The 25,377-nt window shown below is 39.1% G+C and overlaps 1 protein-coding gene across 2 annotated transcripts; it reads left to right on the top strand.

Annotated features, from left to right (window-relative positions):
- The first annotated feature begins 266 nt into the window (after positions 1–266).
- Positions 267–24,615, top strand: rspo1 (R-spondin 1). 2 transcript variants are annotated; one of them, XM_017694026.2, is made up of 6 exons: positions 267–699; positions 5,907–6,482; positions 9,829–10,020; positions 12,753–12,896; positions 16,024–16,236; positions 22,943–24,615. In XM_017694026.2, exons 2-6 carry the CDS (start codon positions 6,386–6,388, stop codon positions 23,095–23,097), a joined length of 801 nt encoding a protein of 266 aa, XP_017549515.1. In that variant the 5' UTR covers positions 267–699; positions 5,907–6,385; the 3' UTR covers positions 23,098–24,615. The 2 variants fall into 2 exon arrangements, with proteins under 2 accessions (XP_017549515.1, XP_017549516.1); XM_017694027.2 differs by having other exon boundaries at positions 5,910–6,482.
- The last annotated feature ends 762 nt before the right edge of the window (positions 24,616–25,377 follow it).

Raw genomic sequence — 25,377 nt, forward strand, 5'->3', positions numbered from 1 at the left:
GCCTGTAGCTCCAGACAGAAGGCATCTGGAGAGATTCAGGTGGTCTGTTTTTGCAGAAGGAGCACTAAAAAAGATTCCAGTCTCCTCTCGGAGCGCAGCCTGTCCAGGAAAAGCGTCCACCACAGGTTTTCTCTCTCTCCTATGTGCATGTGTGTGTTTGTGTTGTTCGTGTGTGCGCGTGTGTGTGACATGGTGTTAGGGGCGGGGCCAGCTCAGGCCCTGCGCGCGCTGAAACGGCACTGGATGGAGTTGGATGCAAACTTCCTGAGACTGAAGCTCTCGGCGTGAGCTGGATGCTGTCCGGGCTTTAAAAGTGGATTTATGTGCAGCTTGCTGTAGAATGACTACAGTGGGGCGCGCAGTGAGCGAGGCCTGTGAGGGGCTCCGCTGGAGACGCAGCTGAATGGATCTAGGACACTGTCACATTTTCATCTTCACAGCTTGTCATTCTTCACTGTTGGCTGGCAGTTTTTGGCACGACTTGCATCAGTGTTCCCGGGGATTTCTATCTGACATCATATTTTTGGGGTCAGAAAATAGTCAGAGAGCGCTGATGCGAAGTGTCTGTCCCTAGAGACCCAGAGCCTCAGTTAGAGCCCACAGACACATACTCCCCGGGGTGCCTGATTCCCTCCAGGAGATCCACACAGTCTGCACTACACTGCTCTGGGACGAAATGAGTCTGACAGCGCAGAGGAGGTAGGTTGAATGTGTGCTTTCCTCTCTATGAATACATTCCCAATTAATCAATAATACATTTGGCTTCTGAGAGATGCTCTAACTACATTGACCATGCGTAGTTACAAGTACTTTTAAATAATGTATTGTGGCTCAGGATCTACTAATCTACCCTACTAGTATACCTGTAAATAAACTCATTTCTTTATGTGTACTTTATGTATTATTTATTTGTTATTTTACTGATTTATATTTTAACCACAGTGGGCTAAAAATCTAAATTATAGAAACATATTTATTCAACATTTAATTGGGCTTCTTTAGAATCACATGTATTATTATTATTATTATTATTATTATTAATGTATTAACAATACATTCTTAGTTTGTAAAATCTAAATGCACAGAAATAATAGCCTAAATCAGACCAGTGTTATTAGGGATATATGTGTGCATTTTGCCTTTTTGCCTGTTTTGAAGGTCTGTGTCAGGTTGAAATATGACCTCTCCTTAAATGCCTCTATCTGAGTCTATTAAACGTTCTGTTTGTTTTAGGACTTGCTCTTTATTCTCTTTAGCAAGTTATGGGTTTTCAAGACCATGCACATTTACGGGAAAGGACACTGGGCAACCAAGGATTTATTCTGGCTCTATGTACTTATGCTGATCTACTAGTTGATAAAACAAGCTCTGGAATAGAGGACAGAGTTATAGGATTCAGCTCGTTCCCTCTCTCCCCTGACCTCAGCAGCCGCTGCTCCATCCACTGTGGAGCTCTGCTGCCAGTGAGAGAGATAGCTATGCTGATACCCATTCTACTATTTGCTATTTCAAATACTTAATTTCTAAATTTGTTCATGGACAGTTCATGATACTTTAAATCCTTTACATCCTGGGGGATAGTGTCACTGGTCTTGGAAGGAGAATAATTCAGATTCAGAGCATCTAAGAGTGTTGGAGTAAGGATGTTATGCACTTCCCTCGTGACCATGTACATGCTGCATTAGCTGGTGTAATAGCAGTAGCAAGGTTCAGGAACCTTCGACCCTCTAGTTGCACTGAGAGAAACCAGAGCACTAGAATGAATGAAGTAGAAACCTTTGTAGACTGACTATTCCACATGTACAGTCATTTGACAGAGAACACATAGATCTAATCTATGTGAAGGAGGTTGAGTCTAAATACATTTTATAAGAAAAAAAACAAATGAAATAATTACAGTCAAAGTTTTTTGTGCCAGTCTTGATTTATAATGGCGCTTAAGCATAACATGATACAACTCAGTGGAGTTTTATATCTGTTAGGAGTGTTCAAGAACTGGAGTATCAGATCACACAATAACTTTTCAGTTCTGTTGAGATCTAGCGATACTTTGGCAGAAGGGTAATGCTCAAATCTGTGTAAAGTTACTGGATCTCAGGCATATACTTTATGACATTTCAAAACGCTAGTTCTGTTTCCGAAGATGCCTGACAGTAAACGACACCCTGTATCCCGATTTTTGTTGTTTCTTTAAATTGTTAATTGTTTACATTGTTTTAAAATGCCAGCTGTCCCCTACATTATGTGATGTTTCTTCTGCTAGGACCAATAGAAATGTTCCAAAATTGCTTGGAATAAATCATTATTAATTTCATATATAATAAAAGTTAGGATTTTTTTTACTACTACAGCAAAGGTTTTGTGTGAAGAGTGGCAGTGTGGCATGTTCACAATCTGGTGCAAAAGCTGGCAAGATGAGTTTACTGTGAAGGAAGCCACATGGTGATAGGCTCACTGTGTTGCACAGAATGTTGAAAGAGTATGATTTAAGAGGGCAGAAGAAGGAAGTTCAGGGAAGACCCACATCTGTTATGCATTCACAGCACTTTTAACGTATAGAGCTAAGAACCTAAATGACTGTGGCTCCTGCTGTGGTCTGCGGTTGTGCCAGGTGTGCGTCTGTGCAGATGTTACAAGTCGAATTTTATGTGGGCTTATATCCTTATGATACAGGCTGCATACAATTTTAAAGGTTACTTTTACTCTCTGCAGTTTGCTCTTATTGTACATTGCAGTGCCAACTCCTTAATATGTGGAGTTTTTATAGATAAGCTTTTTACTTCCATGTCCATAAACACCATACACTACTGAATTTATATGTCAAACATATATTCATTTAATCTTGTTAAAGATGCAGCTGAAACATCACAGCACTGAAACAACCGTTAAAACGGCAGCCAGTTTTTCAGCGGCATCTGTGAAAGAGCCAGAAAAGGCTTATCAATTGCCCTTGTTTTGCTTAGCATTCTCTAACGTATAGCTTTTAAGTCGACTTTCTTGTTGGGCATAGCTTTGTTCAGTGCTTTATTACTCACTGTGTTTATAGCCTGTTTATTGCTCTGGTCTTTTCATGGTTCTGCTTTAACTTGCTGCTAAATCTAGTGCCCGGTGGATTATGCAGGGCTGTAGACTTTTTGATCTGGAATGGAAAAAAGCTTTATGTGCTAAGGGGAAAAGAGGACATAGCTGGATCTGCTGGCTGTGGCAGGTATGCTACATGTCCGCTGGCTTTTTAAAGGCAGGTTTTTATCACGCCAGTAGGGAGAATGGGCTATTTGTGTGTCCTCTTGAGTGTTCTCCCTTGGTGGCAGCTCTCTTTCATTGCTGCTTAAATAATTAATAAATCAAAAGGACTTACAAAGCTGGCAATTTAATCTCCTGAGTGTTTGATGAAGGGTTTCAGTTGCTAGTTTCAGTTTGTCGTTGGGCTGAAAAGAGGCAGTGGGGAAGAACGTAATGGATGAGGAGGCAAAGATAGAGCTCAGAGTGAAGTTGAAGTGTCTAAGTGCTCCTCAATGAGTCGATCACTCATGAACAGAAGATGCCTTGCAAACCCTTACAGAGGCTGCCTTATTAGGACAGCAAAAGGCCTATATAGTATGACATCTTCAAGTATAGATTTTAGATAAAGAAAGTCTCTCTGTAATGTAAAAGTAAAAGATTATTTATAACCCCTTTTTTCAGTTGCACGCAATTTTTAAATGTATATTTCGCAAGACCAAGAGAGGCGTTTCTGCTATTATGTGACTGGAAACTATCTTACACAATGACATATGACTGCGTCAGGCATGACACATCACTCCCAATTAATATCTTCCACTTGGGCCTCGGACAGCAGGCGCTGGGAGTTTTTGGCTCAGGCTAATAAATATGAGGAAGGTGTTGAAGACATTTGTCTATTATTCAGTGTCAAAGACAAATAAACTTTGGGAGTAGAGGAGATGTCCTTTGGGGCTAAGCAGAATGAAGGTAGTGCTGAGGAGAAGATGTGAAGATGTGGCCTATTCCTTAGAGCTCTTGCTCATACATCTAGTGGTCCATGTGAGAGATAGAGAGAATCTAGCAATTTTTGTATGTCTCCTCCATGTGTGTCTGTTTTTGGGTCTGTGTGTTTTTTGGTTCATGTTTTGGTGTGTGTTAACAATCATTTCCTTGGCCACAATGTTGAGCTTTCTGGATTTTGTTAAGCACAATGCCACTTGATACATTTTAGGAAGTAACTTGACATTTCAGCTTACCACCACTGTGCTGTTCCACTCCTCCAAAGCAATTAATCAAAACACCTGCAAACATGACAGCATGTGGGATGGAATGAATTATGGTACTTTAACAATCTGAGTGCAGTGAGCTGATGATTTCTACATATCTCACATTACACAGTGCGCATCTAAAGTCTTCAGATTAGTCAGAGTGTGGTGGACATTGTGCTTAGGGTAGTGCCAACTGTCCCATTCAACAGGGCTTTATTTGGGAGAAGGTTTGTGACTCTGATGTGTTCCTTTTGCAGATGATGTCACACAGTGTAATTAGGCACTGTCCTGCTTCACAATGTTTCACAATGGCTTGACTTATTTCCGCAAGAGTACTCCCCCCCCAAATAAACTGTGACATGTATTTTCATTTGTTGCTTGAGGATGGTTGTCTGGCTGATCTCAAGATCAATCCAGATTACTTTTCTGTCAGTCTGCAGACTACGCATAGTGAAAGTCATGCTTTGTCCTAGTATGTCTGGCCTTTCTCCGTATTTTTTTCATTATCATTGAACAGTGCGTTAAATAACGCTCCTCAGTTCACTGAAAAAAAACCCATTCAATTGAAAAATGTGATTATATCATTGTACCAGCTGCTGATGTATAAATTGAGTGACTAAATCATGCTAAATGAAGCCTAATTGTTTGCAGTGTTGTCAGAGTTTGGTACATTCTGGTATGCAAAGAATTATTGCATGCCTTCTTCACTCACAAAACGACGCAACATCCAGAGGAACTGTGGCCTAATATGGCTCTGCTTTCCTAGATACTTCCAGGCATGAAGTCTCTCTTGTGTACTTGCAGACTGGCCATCCATTTCTGCTGGAATGTGAGAATCAGCATTTTAGAATCAGCTTCTCTAATCTATTTCTCTTTCATAAAGAGACATGACAGTTGGGGTAACTTAGTGTCTGACTCTCATGCTGTGATTTCAGAGCAAAAAAGGCATGCTTCTCTGTCCTCATTGTTTTCAGAGAAATGGAGTAAACATGTTTTTTCATTCATCACCCCTCTCGACAAGTCAACTTGAAGTACACTGACCAAAAACTATTTGTGGAATTTGTTTCATTGTACCATGACTGCTAATGATTTCGTAGAATCGGTCTCAGCTTTGATGATCGTGTACTTTTTTAGCCACATGGATATACTGTATCAGGCACATGATTTAATAAGGCCGGAATTTCTGGTTTTTGTGGAGTCAATGTTAGTATAAGATTTCTTTAGTCAGACATTTTTGTGCTGGTTTACTGTTTTGAGACATGGCTTACAAATCAGTTCAGCTAATACTGTTATCATATGTGCTGAAATGTGGTGAGAAATTATTCTGAAAGATATATAGGGATTACGTTTAGGGATTATAATGAGAGAACCTGGTAATGTAAGTATTTTTTTAAAATGTTTTTTGTGATATTGTACTTTGTATTTGCTTATGACTCAGGTCAGAGGTCTAATAAAAGAATTTCATTTTATAGAGGATAATTTAGTGGAGAAGTAAAAATGGTCTATATCCCTCTGGCTAGGATATTTGGATTTTCTTTTGACATGCTGACTTAACAGAGCACTTTTTAAAGCTCTTGTCTCATTGTGTTTTTCTACCCCTCTCCACCCACTCTCGTCCACCTCCAACTCTCTTCCCATCTCTTTCTCTCTCCCCAGCAGGTCTTGGCACTGACTGATGCGTTGTCACGCGTAGGATTCCAGAACCTCTCTCCATCTTTTTTTTTCTCTTTTTTTTGCACTCCCCCTCCTCCTCCCAGCATCCCTAATAAGACACATGCTCCTGGGCTGGGGCGCTCACTCACACCAGCCTCTCCTGGCCGCTGCCGTTACAGGCTACGCGCTGCTTCCAGCACTGCCCGGCTTCATGGGTTGAAAAGGGCCGCGCGCTCCTTCAGCTCTCACTTTCATCTCAGCACATCTCCCTGCACCTGAACCACTTCCATCATCCTCCTCATCCTCATATGGCTCGTGCCCTGGGCATGCTTGGACTTGCAGCTGCAGCAGCCTCCACTAAAGGCAGCGGCGGCCACAGCTGGCAGTAGACCGCTCCACCTGTCATAGCGTGGAAGGGGGTGCCCCCCGCCGCATCTGTCTGCCTGCAGGGGGAGACCCAGCGCAGCTGGGCAGCAGAGACTATGCAGCTGGGACTGGTGGCGCTGGCGGTGGTCTTCCTCAGCTCCATGGGTTACAACGACAGCCTCAAAGTCTCCAGAGGCAGGAGGCACAGACACAGTGAGTCATCACATCTGTCTTACTAGCATTTACTGTCCGTCTGTCCTTCTGTCTCTCTTCACAGAGTTCTTACTTGTGGTTCACAGCCACTCGAAACACAGTGGTGCATTTGTTATAAACATTTAACTGCAGCAATAAAAATTACTTTTGTTTATTTTCATCCCTATTGTTTGCTTTACCAGTGCAGATCATAATGGCTCTCAAGTTTCCTTTGAATGGCTGTTTTTCCTCCTTACTTTAATTTCTTTGCTTTTAGTTTATGCTATGCTTTTTATAGATATTATGGCATGTATTGTTTTAAAGTCAGTACACTTAAAGATTTGATGACTTTAATGGTGGTTTTGAGCACTGGTTAATGAAAGAATTCATTTTGAAACAAAGCATTACAACTGAGCTGAGTTGGCACACTAGATTTTTCTGAAAATATACATACACTTTTTGCTGCTACTCTGCAAGAGTCTGTGCTTCAAACAAAAGCAAATTCCTGAAAATAAAATGAAAAATTTTTCAACTTTGCATGCGTTCTTTCACATGGTACTTGAAGATAAGAGTTAATCTGTAATTCGCAGAGTATAAAAAGAGCTCCCTCTAGAGAGCTACTGTGGCTAATTAAACATTTGAGTCTGTGCAGAGCATATTCTTGCAGTGCGACAGCTGTACAAATATGTTCGCAGCATTCGCGGCTGGTTAATTAGTAAATGACTCGCCATGGCTTTTTAACATTACCACAGAGTTTTTAAAAAAATCTAAAGAAATGGTGGGATAATGATCTCCTACATCAGAGCATTTTACAATATGAAATAAATCATAAACCAAGATCTCTCAGGAGGATCTTAAAATCTTAACAGTTGACCAATAAGTCTGCCTCAAATCCATGAAGACATTACTTTTAATATCGTTTCATCAGTTTTATTGGCGGACATTGTTCCGACAGATGCTATTTCACATCAGGCTGAGCTACTGTCAAATTTTAGTGCTTGTTGGCAATCTGAAAATGCCTAAACCAATGCAACAAAAACATCGACAGTTCATTTTGCCCGAGTGTTTAGCTGTGTTTATATTACAGATTGCTTTAAAACAGTAATGCAATCTGTGATCCAGGAAATGAGTGATCAAGTTATCTACCTCACTCATGGTAGCGATGGATGAGATGAGACACATGCTTTTATGTGCTTATTAGCTAACTCCACCGTTCTCTGGCTATGAGGGCTTAACTTATAATCAGCGTAAATGCAGCGTATGCCTAGGGTTACACATATACCCGCATCTCATATGACATCCCTCTTTTTCAGAAATCTGATTATATAACGTTGCTGCCTTGCAAAAACGATGCTAAGAGACAATGCTAACAATTGTTGTGTTTACTTAATATACTTGAATTTACGACGCTAAATGTCCTGTCCTCACCCTTTCTAGGGTTTTGTCGCTATGCACTAGATGTCATCAAACTTGCATTAATTCAACCAGCTATCCACACTATTCCTGAATTCCTGGAAAATCAGATTTCTGTGTGCTTTCTTGGCCAGAACTGTCTTTTGGGCCAAAAATGTCTCGGTTGTGATGTCCAGCTAAGCTGAGCAAGATTACTGTTTTCATTTTAGGAAAACAGATTGCAGTTCATTTATCCTCCGCTCGTTTATTACCTCCAGGATGCTTGAGCAAGAGCAGAGAGTTGAGGGCAGATTTATGCTTCATATTAATGTAGCTTTAGTCTGCAGATGATCTCTACAAGCTGGGCATGAAGACTATTCAACTTATGGTCTTATCACACGCTTCACAGACCGATTGAATGATGTCGTGAAATCCTGCCTCCACCACAGAGGTTGCTGCTGCTTTTTTTTTGGTGACTGTGGACAGTTGCGTCCCTGTTTGTGCATTGAGTTGGTCTAACCACTGTTCCATAAACTCAACCAAAACAGTGATTTGCCCCTACCATCTATCATACTACTTTCATATTTATTGTTTCTAAAGAGAGGCTTTTTCATATCTCCCAGCTCCGAGGGAGGGGAAGGAATGTAGTGATCAGATGAAGAATGTCTCTGCATTTGATGAGCCTCTGCACCAGAAGTGTAAATGGTCCTGAAGATGTGTTTATGTTTAGAGTCACTGGTCAAACTCATTCTGATTCAAACACCTTGAGGCCTTGAAGAGGAGTTCTGTACCAAGTTACACAGGCGGAACAATACAGCTCTCGTAATGTATGTTTTGTTGATAACTGGCCGAGTGCTTTCATGTCTGGCGGCGGTCTTTAATTGATGTGTATGATTTATATAATGAATCTACACAACACAGAGAGGGAAAATCAGAATGTTTTACACAGATGTTCTCCTGGACCTTCAGGGTATTTTGTGTCAGCACAATTTCTTCATGTGTGCATGGTTTCTTTGCCATATGCCTAATTCAAATCTGTCATGTTCTCACTGCTTCTGCCTCATGTACTGTTGTTAGATAAGGATAAGAGTAAGCACAACTGGGGGAGCATTCCAGTGGGCTGTTAGAATCAAACAGATAAACTCTATTAGCATGGTCAGAATGGTATATGACACTTGATCACATCTCGCCACCTTTGCTGCCAGTTAAATATTACGGGATAATGATTTGTCTATCATTAATGCCGTGGAAAGAACAAGACTTACACAGATACTTGCATGCATCCCCATGCATTGTTGCCATGACTTGACCTGTGTGCAACTAATTCAGAGGTGTATTTTTAACACTTTTATCATCCGCTTTATTTCTGTGAGATGGGCTGGGCAGATGAATTTCCTTGAAACTGTGTATATTTAGAGATGATACCATGTAGACCCATAAATCTGCGCAGATGACCGCTTTTTTGAAGGCGATTGGCCCCAGAAACAGGATGTGCACTTTGTGCAATCCTTTATTTCTCCCATTGGCTATTGACACTAGCATTTTTTGGACAATAATAAAAGTGAGATTGCAAGGAGTCATGAGAAGGACAAATCTGAACAATCATGTGAGGTTATGCAGTAATGTCAGTTGTCACTTTTTCATAAATGTGTTGTTTCATGGTCTGATAGAGAACTACATCTGACAGGCTGCATGATTTAAAATGGAGTGTTTATCTTATGAGTTGTCAGTCCATGTTCAACTGTACAGTTTGCAATGTGTTGTAATGAATCCAATTCCAAATTGTGACCTAAAATGTCTCGAATGGAAAGAGTCCTTCAAAGTCTTATTTATTTATTTTAAATAAATATTATTTATTATTATTTTATCATTTAATTCTGATTCTTTTAAAAACTATGTTTGAACACTGTAATTATATTTATATTAATATTTTATCTTCTGCTTCTTTGATCTTTTCCTCTCTGTATCCTGACAGCAAGTACTGAAGTACCGCCATCATGCTCCAGTGGTTGTGAAAGCTGCTCTGAATATAACGGATGCACAAAATGCCGACCGCGCCTTTTTATCCTCCTGGAACGAAGTGACATTCGTCAGACAGGGGTGTGTCTGGCCACTTGTCCCGTAGGATATTATGGCATTCGAAATCGTGATGTGAACAGGTGCACACGTGAGTATTGTTGTTGGTTCTGGTAAAAAGAGCATGTCCACAGACTTAAAATAACTTTTTAGAACTAAATGACCATAACTTTTAAACTGAATATAACTGCTGAAGTAGCAGGAATTGAATTGCAGCTCAGAAGTGCTGAAAAGTCTGCTGTCCATAAGGTTTGCCATTTGTGCTGTTGCATATATGTAAAATGTGAAATTGTTAATTGATTTTTCCTCAAATTGATGAATGGAACCATTGAACTTACTGACACTGACTGATAACTGATTTCTTAATCTCTTAATTAATTTCTTAATTTTTTTGACAAAATGTTGCAATTGCTTGGCCTTTTTAACAATATACAGAAATACAACTGGATTTTCTTGGATGATGTACACAAAACAACTTAATGATATGTCTTGCTGAAGGAAAACTCGTATGAAAGTAGAGAATCATTCATTACGTGCAATTTACTGAGGAACTCCACCAGTGGCATTAAACCAGCGCATCTTACCCAACACAGCCGAGCCAGCGATCTGTTTTCTCTAACTTTGTGGGTGAAAGACAGGATTCAGGGAAAAAATCCAAAGCAAAACATTGGTAATACACTGTTTGTCTGTTTCTGTAAGGAAGTCTACATTATTACTTTGGCCTGGAAATGCAGAGTTCATGTTAGTTCAGAGCTTGACCATCTTTTTCTACTTAAGCACTTACATCTATCTGCATTTTCTTATGGGATTTCCCTTTTATCTTCTTTTTCTTCATACTATTTCATACTACATTTATTGAATTTGAATACACTAAGGTATACAATATTACCATATGGCAACATTTTACTATGATTGAACAAATGTCAAGGAAAATTATAGATAAACGACTGCACAATGCCTCTTATAAACTGATTGGTGGTATCTCTGTGGACTGATTAATCGGCAAATTTTTGCATTTTTATGCCAAGTGTGTGTTTCTAGTTGAAAATTGAATGATTTCTCATCTTCTTTTTGAGGTGGAGGTAAATTTTGATAGCCAATTAGTGTGTGCTGCAGCTTGGACTTATTATATTTTGTTACAGGAAGAAAATGCTGTCTTTTGTTTTGCAAGATACACTCTTGCATCATGTTACTTAATGTCTCTCAGATGTTGGTGTGATGCAGTTCTTTTCTAAATAGTCATTAAAGGTAATCTCAATTCAGACATGACAGTGAAGGATATTACCCTGTGGAGCTTGCATTTCACATCCAACGTCATGGTCTCTCTTTAAAGCAATTTTACAGAGTTGATAGCCACTCTTTCTAATAATCCTGTGTAAATATAGAGACCTATTTGACGACACAATTGCTTCTTCTTATCAGCAATAAGACATGGTCCACAGGTATGGACTCCACATAAATATTACTATAACTGTCCAAGCTGTTGCAATGGACTTAAATATAAACTTGATTCTTGTCTTGTGATAGTCTGTTAATGTAGAATGAATTAGAAAAAAGGGAAAATGAAAACATGCATGTGCAATAGCATACACTAAAGATTTCAAAGTGTTCTTCTTATTATTTGCTCAAGAATCCTTACTTTGCTGTCATATTGTGTGTTGTACTGGGTTATGGCAAGGCTACAGTGCATGTTAGCCCTTCATTTCAACCTTGCTGCTCAAACCCCTCAGTGGCTCAGCTGCTGTAATTATTCAATCAGCTGCTTGTATTTGATTCATCTCCAAATTCCCAAGACATCTTGTTAGCAACATTTGTCTTACATTAAGGGTACATTTGTGAATGCTTGAGTGAAAAAGTATTCTCTGCAAACATCACAGATGTCAAATTTAGTTGTCAAGCATTTTAAAGTAGTAATTGAGTGCAGAGGTTACAACAGAGAACACGGAGCAAGAATACTCCTAAGCCCTCTCCTGTCTTTGGTCCAAGCTCAGTGGTGAAGATATGCGTGTGTAACTTCCCCTAAGGTGTCTACTCAAAATGCTTTTCTGACAGGTTCCCATGCTGTAATCTAGAATTGTTCATATCTCCTGACCATTTAGTGTGATCATTTCACAGGAACTATTTATATAGAAGCCATTAACAGATAAATGCATTCAGATCACCCTGATTGTTGGATTGTTGTTCATGTATGAACCTTTACATGACACTGTTACGTGCAAAGGAATGAATGAAGCATTGGCTCTCCTGTAATTAGATAATAGTGATGGGATTTGGGTGGGGAAGTGTATTCTGGTAGTCTTGTTGGAAGGTGTCTGTTTTTCATTCGTGCAGTGTTCATAATTGCCCCCAATTTAAAGCAGTTTTGTTGTTTGACTGAAGAAGCTGGTCTTGTAATGAGACAGAGGTGCAAGCAGCAGAACACAGCTTTGACATGCAGGACTCTTGGACTGGACTTGCTCACCCCTGCTGTGCTATGCTTTTAAAAGGTTTTGGGTGTTATTTATGGTATAGCTTAATGCCTGCATATATCGTCTCTCTCAATGATTGTTTTTCCCTCCTCCACCAATAAATCTCCAAATAGGAGTTATTCAGCCTGCATATTTCACTTAAACACATTCATGAATTATCATAGCTTCCTGCAGGGAAAGTCAACAATATCCATTATGTGTACATTTCACTCAAATCATAGAAAATTGATTGCTGTTAAGTATAACTTCACTGACAACAATAAGTTATAGACTAAAAGGACATGAAAGGGGCTTGACAGGTTCCCATAATTACCCTCATTACTGACTACATTTTGTGTCTTTCTTTTTCTTTCAGAATGCAAAATAGAAAACTGTGCAGACTGTTTCAGTCGAACATTTTGTGCAAAATGTAAAGAGGGTCTGTATTCATACAGTGGACGGTGTTACCACAGCTGCCCTGAAGGCTTAACCACTGTCAATGCCACCATGGAGTGTGTAGGTGAGTGACCCTTCAGATATAAATGATGACACACACAGTAAAAATGCTTCAGAATGAATTGGAATAAGATCTCTTTCATTACCAGTTCATTAATATGTTATATGTTTATAGAATATGTTTCCATTTTTAGTTTATTAGCGCATTCAACATTATGAAAATACCATTTTTGAAACTGCAGCCATGCTATATAGTGTCCCAATCTAATGCTATAGCTACCAGCTCATAAATTAACCCCAGGCTACTAGACACTAGACACAATGTAACATGCTAGTTATTTATTGTGGTCCACAGAAACATTTCACATGGTGAAAGGTAAAGTTGTAAATGTTGCAAAAGTAAACCTTCACAAACATTTTGTTGAATTTTTAAGATATCTCAATCAGAAACCAAGTTTTACAAACCAAGAATTTATCAGTTCTGCAGATCCAAAACCAAGAACATCACATTCAAAGATTCAAATGCATTCCAATAAATTCTGTTTCATTAGGGCACAATTAAAAATTTAAAGCAGTGTGTGTGTGTGTGTGTGTGTATGTGTGTATCTACATCTGCTGGTTAGCTTCATGCAGAAAGGCATCAGGCACTGCACTCATCACTTAAATCACTCTTTCAGTTTCAAAATCACAATTAGAATCAGTGGCCAAAATATGTTAACATACAAGGAATTTGCTTTAGTCAATTTGTGCCTCTCTAGTATTATATGCAATGTACAGACAGTACACAATATACAATGTACACAGTATACACAGTATACAAGCAATATGAAGACTATAATCTAAAGACAAGTAATGTACAGATGTCTAATTATTTACAGACACTATATTTGCAACAAAGATTATGTAGGTACAAGCAGTATACAAGAGTATGTGTGCTAGCGCAAACAACCAGAACCAGTTGTTCAAATTACACTTTAAATCAGTAACTATGTGTAACTACTGACATTGGTTATTTCAGCTTCTTTATGAACAATATTTGTATTAACGTGAGTGAGATCGTTCAAATATGTGTTAGTATTTGTGTTGTTTTAGATCACGCTTTGAGGCTGTGAGGCATAACAGTTCATGTGGGAGCACACACATGTAGCTGCTTTTTCGTGGACATGGATTTATTCCAATGATTCTTTTTTGTTGGAGTGTAAGTGTAAGAAAACAGATGCTAACAGGCAAAGGTTTGACCTTGTCTGCATGTTACAGAAGTAAATCATACATATTAAAATCGAGCTTTCAGCAAATAATGAATCAGATTGCAGAAACTGCAGAAAATCCATGACAATCAAAATATTGCAATATTTTTATTTAGTTTAGTTTAGGGCGGCACGGTGGCGTGGTGGGTAGCGCTCTCGCCTCACAGCAAGGAGGGCCTGGGGTCGATTCCCCCGCCGGGTGACCGGGGTCCTCTCTGTGTGGAGTTTGCATGTTCTCCCCGTGTCTGCGTGGGTTTCCTCCGGGTTCTCCGGTTTCCTCCCACAGTCCAAAGACATGCAGTCAGGCCAATTGGGTGTGCTAAATTGTCCCTAGGTGTGAGTGTGTGAGTGACTGTCTGTGTCTGTGTGTCTGCCCTGCGATGGACTGGCGACCTGTCCAGGGTGTATCCTGCCTTCCGCCCGAAGACTGCTGGGATAGGCTCCAGCTCCCCCCCGCGACCCTGACGGAGAAGCGGCTTGGAAAATGGATGGATGGATGGATAGTTTAGTTTAGCTTTTCTGCTAAATAGATGACATCTGAGTGTTCTGCAGACCACCATACATATGAAACAGTATAATACAATACCACTCATTGTTTTGTTAGATCTCTAATATTTTGTGATCTTCATTCATGACAATGATTGTCTCCATGGCAGTTATATTGAAGTTTTGTGATAACAGTATAACTTTAGGACATTATCAGAACATTATCAGTTTATTGTTCTCATGGTATATACAACATGTATATCACTGCTGTTAGAACAAAACCCTGTATCTCCATTTTATGACGTGTTTCAATTTTTGACACCTGTTGCTCTTTACATTTTATGTAAATTGATGAATGTATCAAAAGAAACTGCCGAAAATTACTTGGAAAAAACTCTGGTTCCATTGACTTACATTAAAAGTGAAGTATCTGTTTCCTTCTCCTGTAAAGTTACCATTTTGGAGATACGAGGTTTTGTTCTGACAACAGCAATATGTAACGAAGAGCTTTCATATGAGCTCTTTGAGGTGGTATGCAAGCTTGGTTCTTATTCAAGAGATGAGATTCTATTTCCAAACATGGAAAAGACAGATATGGATGTTATGAAAGTACAGAGATTGAATTGCGCATGAGATCCAGTCTTTCCTCAAAAGCATATACGAACCACATCATTTCATAAAACACTCTTTGCTTCACTGCAAAGCAATCAAAGCAATGGCACAAGAAGAAACCTGCTGGGATACATACAGCTTTTTTTTTTCCACCCTCTTCTCTCCTTTTCTCTGGGGTTTCTCAATTGCTAGTGAAAGGAACTTTGGAAGGAGTCCTGCAGAGTGATAAGGGCTTTATGGATTTATTTTGAAAATTGTTCTGTCATAAGCAAGCAAACACAGTGCTAATAGCATTACTCCCAGAGACTGCTCTGGCTTCCTCAAGCTGCTTGGCTATTTTAGAGAGACGCCTCAACCTCCAAGGTTACGTTTTGGCATTACCCATGCTCCCTTACCTTCACAAGGGGTCAGGCCAGCACCTCTTATCATATATTTTTCTCTCTGTGATTGTTTTTGGCAGTGTGATGTTCCTTTTAGCTACTCTGCCACATGCACTCCTTAAAAAATAAATGAACAAAAAAATTAATGTTGAAATTTGGTCTCCAATTGAAAACAGTTCAGACCACATGGAAGTCATAACTAGAGCTTGACAGTGTGTCATAAGGTTGGATAAAAATGAAGCCCACCACACATAATCATAACAAAGGCCCTCCCTTTGATAGAGGAGGAATAAGAGAATATGAGTGCTGATGGATATTACCAGTCTGAATCTCAATCATGAATTCCTAAGGGTTCGCTGATATGTTTTCCTCTATATTTGTTTGGAGTAACTCTTGACCTGTACTGAGTAAGCCTAATTTTTTCTTCTGAGGAACGTAGTTCATCTTTGCTTTCTTCACGTTCTAGTGCAATGTGAGCTGGGGGAATGGAGTCCATGGGGCCCTTGCATGAAGAAAAACAAAACATGTGGTTTCAGAAAGGGCACTCAGAACCGTAGGAGGGAGCCCACTCAGCCCCCGAGTCCAGCCACTGTTACTGGACCTGCGTCTGCCTCTATCTGTGCTCCAGAGACTGACACGCGGAAGTGCACTGTGCAGAAGAGGATCTCCTGTGGAAAAGGTAAGCCACGGGAGGGGAAACATGGAAGAGTGACTCTATCTTGGACATACTTGCCAACAAAAGCAGTAAACAACAAATGTTTGTTCATGGAAACAGTAAGGGAGTATATCTTTTCATAATCTGCTCAGCTTCATGGATGTGGCGTGCAAGTGCTCCCAGAGAAGCTTGCCAGACTATTAGGTTTTAAGCGAATCTTTACACACTGCATCATAGACGTGGCATCCTTAAGCTAATTTGGGTATGTTTATGTAGCATAAGGACACAATGTTTGTGTCACAATAAAACATAAACAAGTCTGTGAATATGAACAGTAAACAAACAGCAGCACCGCTGGCCAGTAATCTGTGCATCGCTGGCACTTGATCTTAAGACAGGCTTGTGTTTGTTGTTTTCACTTACCAAGGTCCGAGGTTAACAGTAATATGACGTTCAGGCACTCGAGAAGAGATCTAAATCAAATGAGCTGGCATATAAGCTGTACAAAGTCTTTGTGAATAAATTGTTTAAGCCTAATGCTAATCTCCTTCAGCTCAACTTTCCTGCCTTTCAGAATCAAAACTTGTTACGGTCATTTGCTGTCAGATATTTCATTTACACTTTGGATATGAGCAAAAGGATATTGGGGAGTTCTGTGAAAAACATTCACTGTTCACTGGCCAGTCTGCTGCCGAGGTTAATAATCCCTCTGGCTGTGCATTGCTTTGAGTTTATATGATTTGCAGCAGAATCAAAGGCATCATGTTTGGACAGCTTGTTTTCATGAACATTGAAATTTTCTGCCTTGCTCATAAAATGGACCTTGCAAAACATCAGAACTTTAATCATATTAGGGCCCAGGAGAGGTTTGGGAGAACACTCAGACATTTCATGCATTTGCACTTAATATAGCTGTTACTATAGTGTTTTTACACTTCGGCCTTTATATCAACCATCCCCTAGGTGGTCCTGTTGCATGAATTCAGTCTGCTCGTATCACATTTCATAAGCTAGCATACAGCATCTAAGTAAGCTTTCGAGGTTTTTGAACCTGGCATGCAGACCGAAGCTCTCATTAACTCATAACTTAGTCTAAATACTGCTGCACATGTTAGATAGGTGTTGTAACAAGGCCCCTCACATAGTTGTTAAGGAATGTTCTAACTTCATAATAATGAAAAATAGCGTATTGCATAATTCAAGCGCTAATTTTCCATACCATGAAGTTTTCGCTCTTTCTTCTTTGAAGAGTTTCAAGTAGGCTGAGGAGCATGTTCTTCTTCAGGGAAGAAGTGGGCTCCATGCTGGACTGGGTATGACAGCAGCATCTGAGAAATGAGAGGCAAATTTACACTGTATGACGCCCTCATTGTGGAAAGAATTTCAGCCCCAGGTCCATAAGAATAATTAACAGTGAAATATTATAAACTACCCCATAAAAGAGCTATACTGCCTGCCAGATTTTTAAACTTAGTGACCACTTTTTGGGAAGAGGGTGGTCAGAGACAGGGGTGTGTTGCGCTGATGGGATTCGATGTGTGGGAAGATGTTTGTTTGCAGTTCATCCTTGAAACAGTGCAAATTTAAAGCTCTCATGTGCTTGACTAGCATAATGTTAGCACTGTTTCTTTGCTTCTGCTGTTCTCAGCTCTGTTGTGCTGTGAATGGAAGAAACCATCCTGTTCTAAATATGAATGTTTAGGTGTTGGGTGTCTTGACCTCCTTGTCTCTCTTTTTTTTTCATGAACACCGCGTGCTAAATTAGCAAGGCTGTTAATACATCTGCTGGAGTTGGATCACAGGGCAGCTGTAAAATCACAGGGGGCAGCGCTTGTATAACACAGTGATTTACTCGTCTGCAGAACTCATGCTTTGTGTCGATTTGGCCGAGTACTCCCCCGTTTTTTTCCCTCCCTCTTCCTGTAGATTAATAAATAGGTTTGCACGAAAACCGAATTTGTTGAACACATGATTGCCTTTGTCAGACTCTAGTGTTTAGGTTGGATTGAGTGGCGCTGTAATCACTGCTGTCATGAATGAACAGAGCTTGCCCCAGCCCCATTAGTGCTTTATCAGAGGCGAGCTAATGAGTGTCCTGTGTGCTGAACCTGAGGCTGGGGTTCCCCTACTTCTGACTGATGGGGGCTTTGCTCTCTTTAAACTCGTGGCCTGCAAATCATCATTATCAGAGTCTAAGATGGAGGCGTATCATGTACTCGTGGCAACTGAATTCCTTTCCTGAGTAGGAGTGTTCACAGAACAAACAGTATTAAGCCAGAGGCCCCCCGAAAATTGTGCAAAACCTCATGTGTGCATCTAGAAGTTTGCAGGTAGACTTTCGCTGATAGGTTTATGAAATAACATTCTATATTTAGTCAGTGACACTCCAGGAAAGTAGCTCAGAAAATCACGCACAACGTCAGAAATTCTTGCTCCATCTTTTGCCAGGCCCTTGTTAAAAAACGTAAGGAATTCAAATTATTACACATTTTGTGGCAGGACTCAAACTCCATTAAATTGTTAAATGTTTAGAAGAGTACTGCCAAAACAAGCTGTTTTTTTTTTTTTTTAAGAGAAAAGACATTTGAAGAATGTATGAGATCACTGATTTTCTGTGAAACCCTTACCACATAATTAGAGAGGGTAAAGGTTACATGCATCACTTTGTAGAAATTAGATCCTGTTTATTGGTAGATAAAATGATTGTACTACATTAATTCCATTAATTTGGTAGAGCATTGCCATGCAAACCAGAACTGTTTGCGTAAACAACACAATATGAGTGTTATATAACCTGCAGACATAGTAGTTTTACATGTTTCTCGCATGCAAAAAGGCGTCAGAATTCTGAGAGCTGTGTTTGGTAGACTTGTATGCTCACCTCTCTATGGGGGTGGTACACACCATCAGGATGATTTGGGAAATTCTGTTTGACTATCAGAACTATGTATTTACTTGGAAAAAAGTGGTCTAATTCCATCCCTCTATTGAGAAAACGCAAATTATTGGATAAAACCATTGATCATTTCTGCGTCTGCTTGGATGGCGAGCCTGTAATTTTCTAGCTGTATGTAATTTTGTATGTGAAACCAGTGGCCTTCCTGACTGGAAATTCTGAAGATTACAAAAGCAAAGTATTGGATTATCTTTAAGCAGCTGGCATCAGGCAAATGTTGAGAGTAGTGACTCAGCAAAGAGCTTCTTCATATGAAGCAAACATCAGCATAGTTTGTTACTAAATAGGTAATTATGCTATTTAGGTAGTGGCTTGTGGTTGAGAGATTTTTGTAGATGAGTGGAGATGAAGTTTTGAGTAATAGCATCTACAGCTCTAAATATGTCAGTAATACTTAAACCAACTACACCTTTGATAGGACTGGACAGATTCTGTATAGTCACAAGCTAAACATGGCCAGGAATAAACTCTTGTCACTCTAGTGAAACCTAGTCACTAATCTACTTCTTACCATTCATTAAGAGCTGGTGCACATGTAGCTGCAAAAAGTAAACATTTTCTGTGGGAATGGACATTCATGACAAACATAATGTCCACTCCAGAATCATGCGGCTAAACAATGAATTTAACTCTGTAGACTAAGGAAATTGTACATTTTGAATGTTAAAAGGGCCCATATCATGGAAAGCAAAATTTACCCAAATTTTTCTGTTAAAGTTTTTTTTTTACATAATGTTTATTAGAGTATATTAGAGTTTGAAAATGTGTGTATAAGCATAATTTGTTTCAAAAAGTAAAAAAGTAAGTTTTTGAAACTTCATTCAGCCCCCTGCCCATAAAGCCAGCAGAAAAGAAAGTTGTAAAGGTGTTTTGAATGTTTATTCAAATATATATTTGATATATATATATATATATATATATATATATATATATATATATATATATATATATATATTTGCACACATATACCTGTTCAGCCTACGCCAGTTCAGCCCCAGTTATTCATTATTATTATTATTGTAAGAGGGAAAGAAGTTGTTTATCGTTTTAATTCATTATTATTCATTGTTCATTGTATAGTTTAAAAATTGTAGTTTAAAATATGTATAGCTTAAAGATGTGAGATGATGCATATTCTTGTGAATTGATTAAAAACAATTCCTAAGTATTCCTAAGTAGTTAATATTACAACTCTGATATTTAGTCCCTATTTACAGACTTACTGGGGGGGGGCAGTTAAGAGGGACACACACTCACACACGGACACAGGGACACCCCTTTGAGACGCATAGAGAGAGAGAGAAGGTGTGTTAGCAGTGCTGTTGCTAATTGTACTGTCCATAGCCATTCAGTGGGAAATAAAAGAGAAGTTCTACCTCAATCTTGTAACCCGACTATATTTTCCACCCCTTTGAACAAGAGACTTGGAGTTACTTGGATCTACACTCAACTTCGAGGGTTACATTATTATCATTATTGGCATTACATAAACACATGGATATAAGATTTAACTTTTCAGTCCTTGTGTTACTAAAGATAAACTTGGCCATTATATGCTTGATCCAGTAGTTTTTGTTTTTTGTGAAAACCATTCTGTATCATCTTTAACGTCTGCAGAGTGTTATCAAGACGCAGAACAGATGAGTCTGTCTGTGTGTATGTGTGTGAGTGTGTGTGCCTGTGAGTGTGATTGTGTCTTACTGAACAGAATGTCAGTTTCAGGAGTATGCAGTGGCCGTAATGCTCATGTCATTAAACACGGCACAAATGCTCTCCAGTACCATAGAAGTGTTGACTCGGTTTCCAGGGAGCACTGAGACTCACAACACCAACTTCATAACAAACATCAGTCAGCAAAGAGGCCTCACTCCCCCTTACAGTAGTGCTGCTGAAAATGTTGGGAAATGAACCAGCATGTGTTCCTTTCCCTTTGGTTTTGACAATGCTGATGCTTAAGTGGCTTTGTCGAGAAGTAGGTAGAGTTACCTAAACTCATATTCAAGTAAAGGTATATTGTTACTTTAATGAATTAATGACTCAGGTAGACATAAAAGCAGCCCAACAGAACTACTGGAGTACCCGAAGCAAAGGAAAAAACAGACATCTCAATATCTATAATAAGTAGTTTCTCATAGTCAGTAATGGGATCAACTGGAAAGCCAAAAGAGACTTTAGCTTTTGTCCCCTGCTGCTTAGATATTTCTTCTGAAAGACCCCAGTAATATCATGTGCTCATCCTCTTGAGTTTTAGTAGAGATATAATCACACATTGTGCTCAAAATTTTCAAATTTTCAAATGTTCATGCTCATTCCCCTTTATCTTTCTTGTATCTCATGTCTGTTTTTTTCTAATGCTGTTTCTCCCAAGTCTCAGCCTCAGCCATCAAAGAATAACAAAGAGCAACAATAAAATACTGTCCTCTGTGTAGGAGTAAAAACTATCAACTAAAAATGATTAACTCATAATGCTGTAGTGGAGCTTTTTTAAAACATCCAGCATCTATCTGCAGAGTACCTGAAGTTTGTTAGGCAGCAATCTTCACTTTTTAAGCTCTTTTGGTCAAACATAAAGTTGTAAAGTGAGAGGTATGAGCTACAGCAAACCAGTCCAGGTGCTGAATCAACACATAATGAGTTTTAACACAGAAAAGGTAATCGGTCGCTAATGTTAAAGAGGTAAAAATCCATCCAAAATTTTACTTAAGTGTAAGTCGACCGAATTATTACCCACCTCTGTTGATCGTACTTGGATTAATTATTATAATGTGCATAGACTGTAAAAGTTTGTATCAGTGTTAAACGGTGTTAGTCTGAAGATTTGTTGACTATCCCCACTTATCATATCCCGGCTTTTTATTCGCAACATCTCACAATCAAGCTCTGTTGTATTTCTCTCCCTGACCCCAGGCCTCTGAAAGCCTCTCTAATGGATGTTTGCGTTGATGAAGTAGTTATGCACTTAAAATAAGTGACAGACACATACACACACGGATCTTAGCTGCAAGAGGGTGTGGGGAGGAGGGCTGTTGGGAGATGTCTCACTTTGGCCAGCTCCAGTGTTCATAAAGGCCATTATGTTCCTTCAGGCTTTGTCTCCCTAAGTGTTGAGACTTCTCCAGTCCCGGGCGTCAACCCTCACAAGGCCTTGATTATTACTGTCTGGGCAGCAGTAATGGCATACGGAGTGCTGTTGTGTGTTTCCTGTCAGCTTTGAACAGTGCTGGATTGCATCATGTTGGCATTTACAAAAAACTATGCACTTTTCCTATAGAGGAGTTTTTATTTTTTAAGTCACAGCTCAAACACAAGGACAGCTGGTATGATACAAATACTTGAAGGCAATTTCATAGTAGACAGTTTGTATTACAGTATTTAGAGGTCTGTAAACAAGTTGGAACAGACAAAATACATCAGAAAAACAGTGGTGCCACATTTACCATAAAAACCAAGATTTAATAAACTGCTGAAATATGATATAGACCTAATGGATCAACATCCAGTCAGCTGCTTGTTACTATGCAGTTTATGCAATCACTAGTTCTTATTGTTTGTAGGCAAACACATGTAGTTGTTCAGTGCTCTAAAAATACCCATTATATACTCAGAAATGCATAACCTGACATTATTTATCATGATAATGATAACATATCATCATATCCTCCTCCTGTACACATATTACATTCATATCCAGTCCCGTAGTGATAGGACTTGAATTTCAGCAGTCATTTGTGCTCCATGGGGTTCTAAATATATGAATTTGTTTGATTAATTCAGGAGACAAGGGGACGACTTCAAAGAACCAAGGACCAACAAATGGAAAAATCCGTGGTCGGGACTCCAAGGAGAGTGCCAAAGGGGGCGGCAAAAGGAAAAAGGCCCAAAATTCAACAACTACTGCGCCATCCATTATAACAAGCACCGTGACCTAACCTCGCAGTAACAAGTAGTGGTGGACAACGAACGGGAAGAACATGATCCACCCCAAAAGGCTGCTGAGTGTCAAACTGAAAAGGAATAATGCTGCTGCGCATTCATGAAAATGCTCAAAAAGAACTGGAGGATTGCTGCAATAAATCGTGAACTATGTACTGTATTAAGCTAGGGGAGAAGTAGGAAAAAGGCATTTGTCTGTGCAGTTGGAAGCACTTTGAAAGACTCTACTTCTAAAGGTTGTCTTTTTGTAAGTCTGGCCATAACGAAGGTTTGGCAGAAGAAATGTTTTGTAAGTATTTGATCAAAGGATTGAAGACTTCTATAGCCGCACCATGGAAGACACTTCAAATGATGTCTTCCATCCTTCCTTGATTCCAGAACATTTAAAAGCTGTTAACATCATTGTTGCTGTTTTCCTAATCCCACTTTAATATGGTTTTCCTGCTCCAGTGTTGGCTCTTTCTTTTGTGACAGGTACCAAACAGATGGAGTGTTGATGCGCAACTTGTATGAGTAAGCACGGAGAGAATGAAGAACACTGTCAAGATACTTTAGTTTTTTATTTCTATTTTATGATGAAACAAAAGCAAGTCACTGGAATTAATTTGTGGTTTAAGAAAGAGAAAGAGTTTATTTTGATAAAGGTCATTTCTTTAGATAAAATGATTCAAGATCAATTTGAAAGTAAGACGACACCTAAAGTTCAAGACACCAATCTTATGCAATGGTCTGTAAAACAAAGCTTTCCAGTTTTTATCGCTTTAGCTGACAATGTATAACAAAAAAGCCAATCAAACAAAACACAGTAATCCGCACAGAATGAATGATAAAGTGAATGTAAAATGTTCATTTGAGTTGTATGTGACCTGTGTTTAAGTGCGTAGTTATGTTTGTATATGTCTCTGTGTTCTTATGAGGGGAAAAGAGGGATTTTGTGTGAATGTTCAGAATGGTCTGTGAGCAGATGAACTCACTTATCCATGCAAATATGTGCTGTTTGGAGCATGGACAGTATGTCTACATTAGATTACAGGACACGTGTGACCAACCCACTGAAGTGAAAAGGAAGTGGGCACATTGTACACAGATATTTCACTAGCCTCTACATACCGTACAGCAATCTACATACCATATGGCTGCTCAGTTATTATGCATATATGTTTGCAACAGGGACAGATATATTTAGCACATAATCCAGTGATGCTCCGCAATATCCACCAGTATCAGACAAGGCAACGCTCCATCATACAAAATGATGCAATTTTAACTTTCAGCTACAGTTTTTGAAGCATTTTCTTAGTCTTTTTGCTTAACACAAACATACTTGCTTCCTCAGTATTCACTATGGACATTCATGATGTGAATTCCAACACCGCAGTGGTCGACTTCAGTTTGTATTGATTCTGTTTACTTTGTTAATACAATATACTTTGTTATTTCATACCTTATTATTTCAAACTCCTGCATAAAATAAAATGTACAATCTACTTAAATAAAAATTTGGATGCAATAAATATGCTCTATTATTCTGAAGTATGTTTTGTGTGGCCTTGTACTGCTAAATTTGCTTGCACTTTTTTTGCATTTTTGATTTTCCCTTTGGTGACACTATGCATGGTCCTTTTAGATGATACAAACACTCAACAAACTGTTGTTAACATGTTAGTAATATGGCCGAAACATATTAGGGTTAGGCTTAGGTTTTGTGTTGAGGTTATGCTTAGGGTTAGTATTAGAACCAGAGTTAGGTTTTGGGTTGAGGTTAAGGTTAGAGTTAGGATTAGGGCCAGGTTTAGGGTTAGCTTTGGGTAAGGTTGGGTAAGGTTAGGTTTTGGATTGTGGAAGTGACATAGTAAAAGTACGTCTACTTAATGCAAGTAATATATCAACAGTATGTCTTCAAGAGATTTACTCTAGCATATTTAGATGCTTCAATACTGCTACTTTACTGATATGTTGTTGAAGTGTTCATGAAAATATGTTAACAGGTTATTCATCATCTACTAAAGGACCACTCCAAATAAAGTTTCTTTTTTCTAAATTTTGATTTAACCCACTGGTGGGCCCAAAGTTTTACTATACACTTCTATAACCTAAGAACAGCTCAGCTAGTTTGCATTGTAATTTGTGTAATTACTAAATAATAAGCCTTAGTATGTAATAAGCCTGGGATTTTAATGGGGTTTCATAGTTGTCAACAGAAAGCTCTTACTTCTTTTCCTATTGGTCAGGCTTGACTTTGGCAGAAATCTTTCTAGATTCTTGAGATGGGATTC

This window comes from Pygocentrus nattereri, chromosome 3, assembly GCF_015220715.1.
Source record: "Pygocentrus nattereri isolate fPygNat1 chromosome 3, fPygNat1.pri, whole genome shotgun sequence".
Classification (NCBI taxonomy): Eukaryota; Metazoa; Chordata; class Actinopteri; order Characiformes; family Serrasalmidae; genus Pygocentrus; species Pygocentrus nattereri.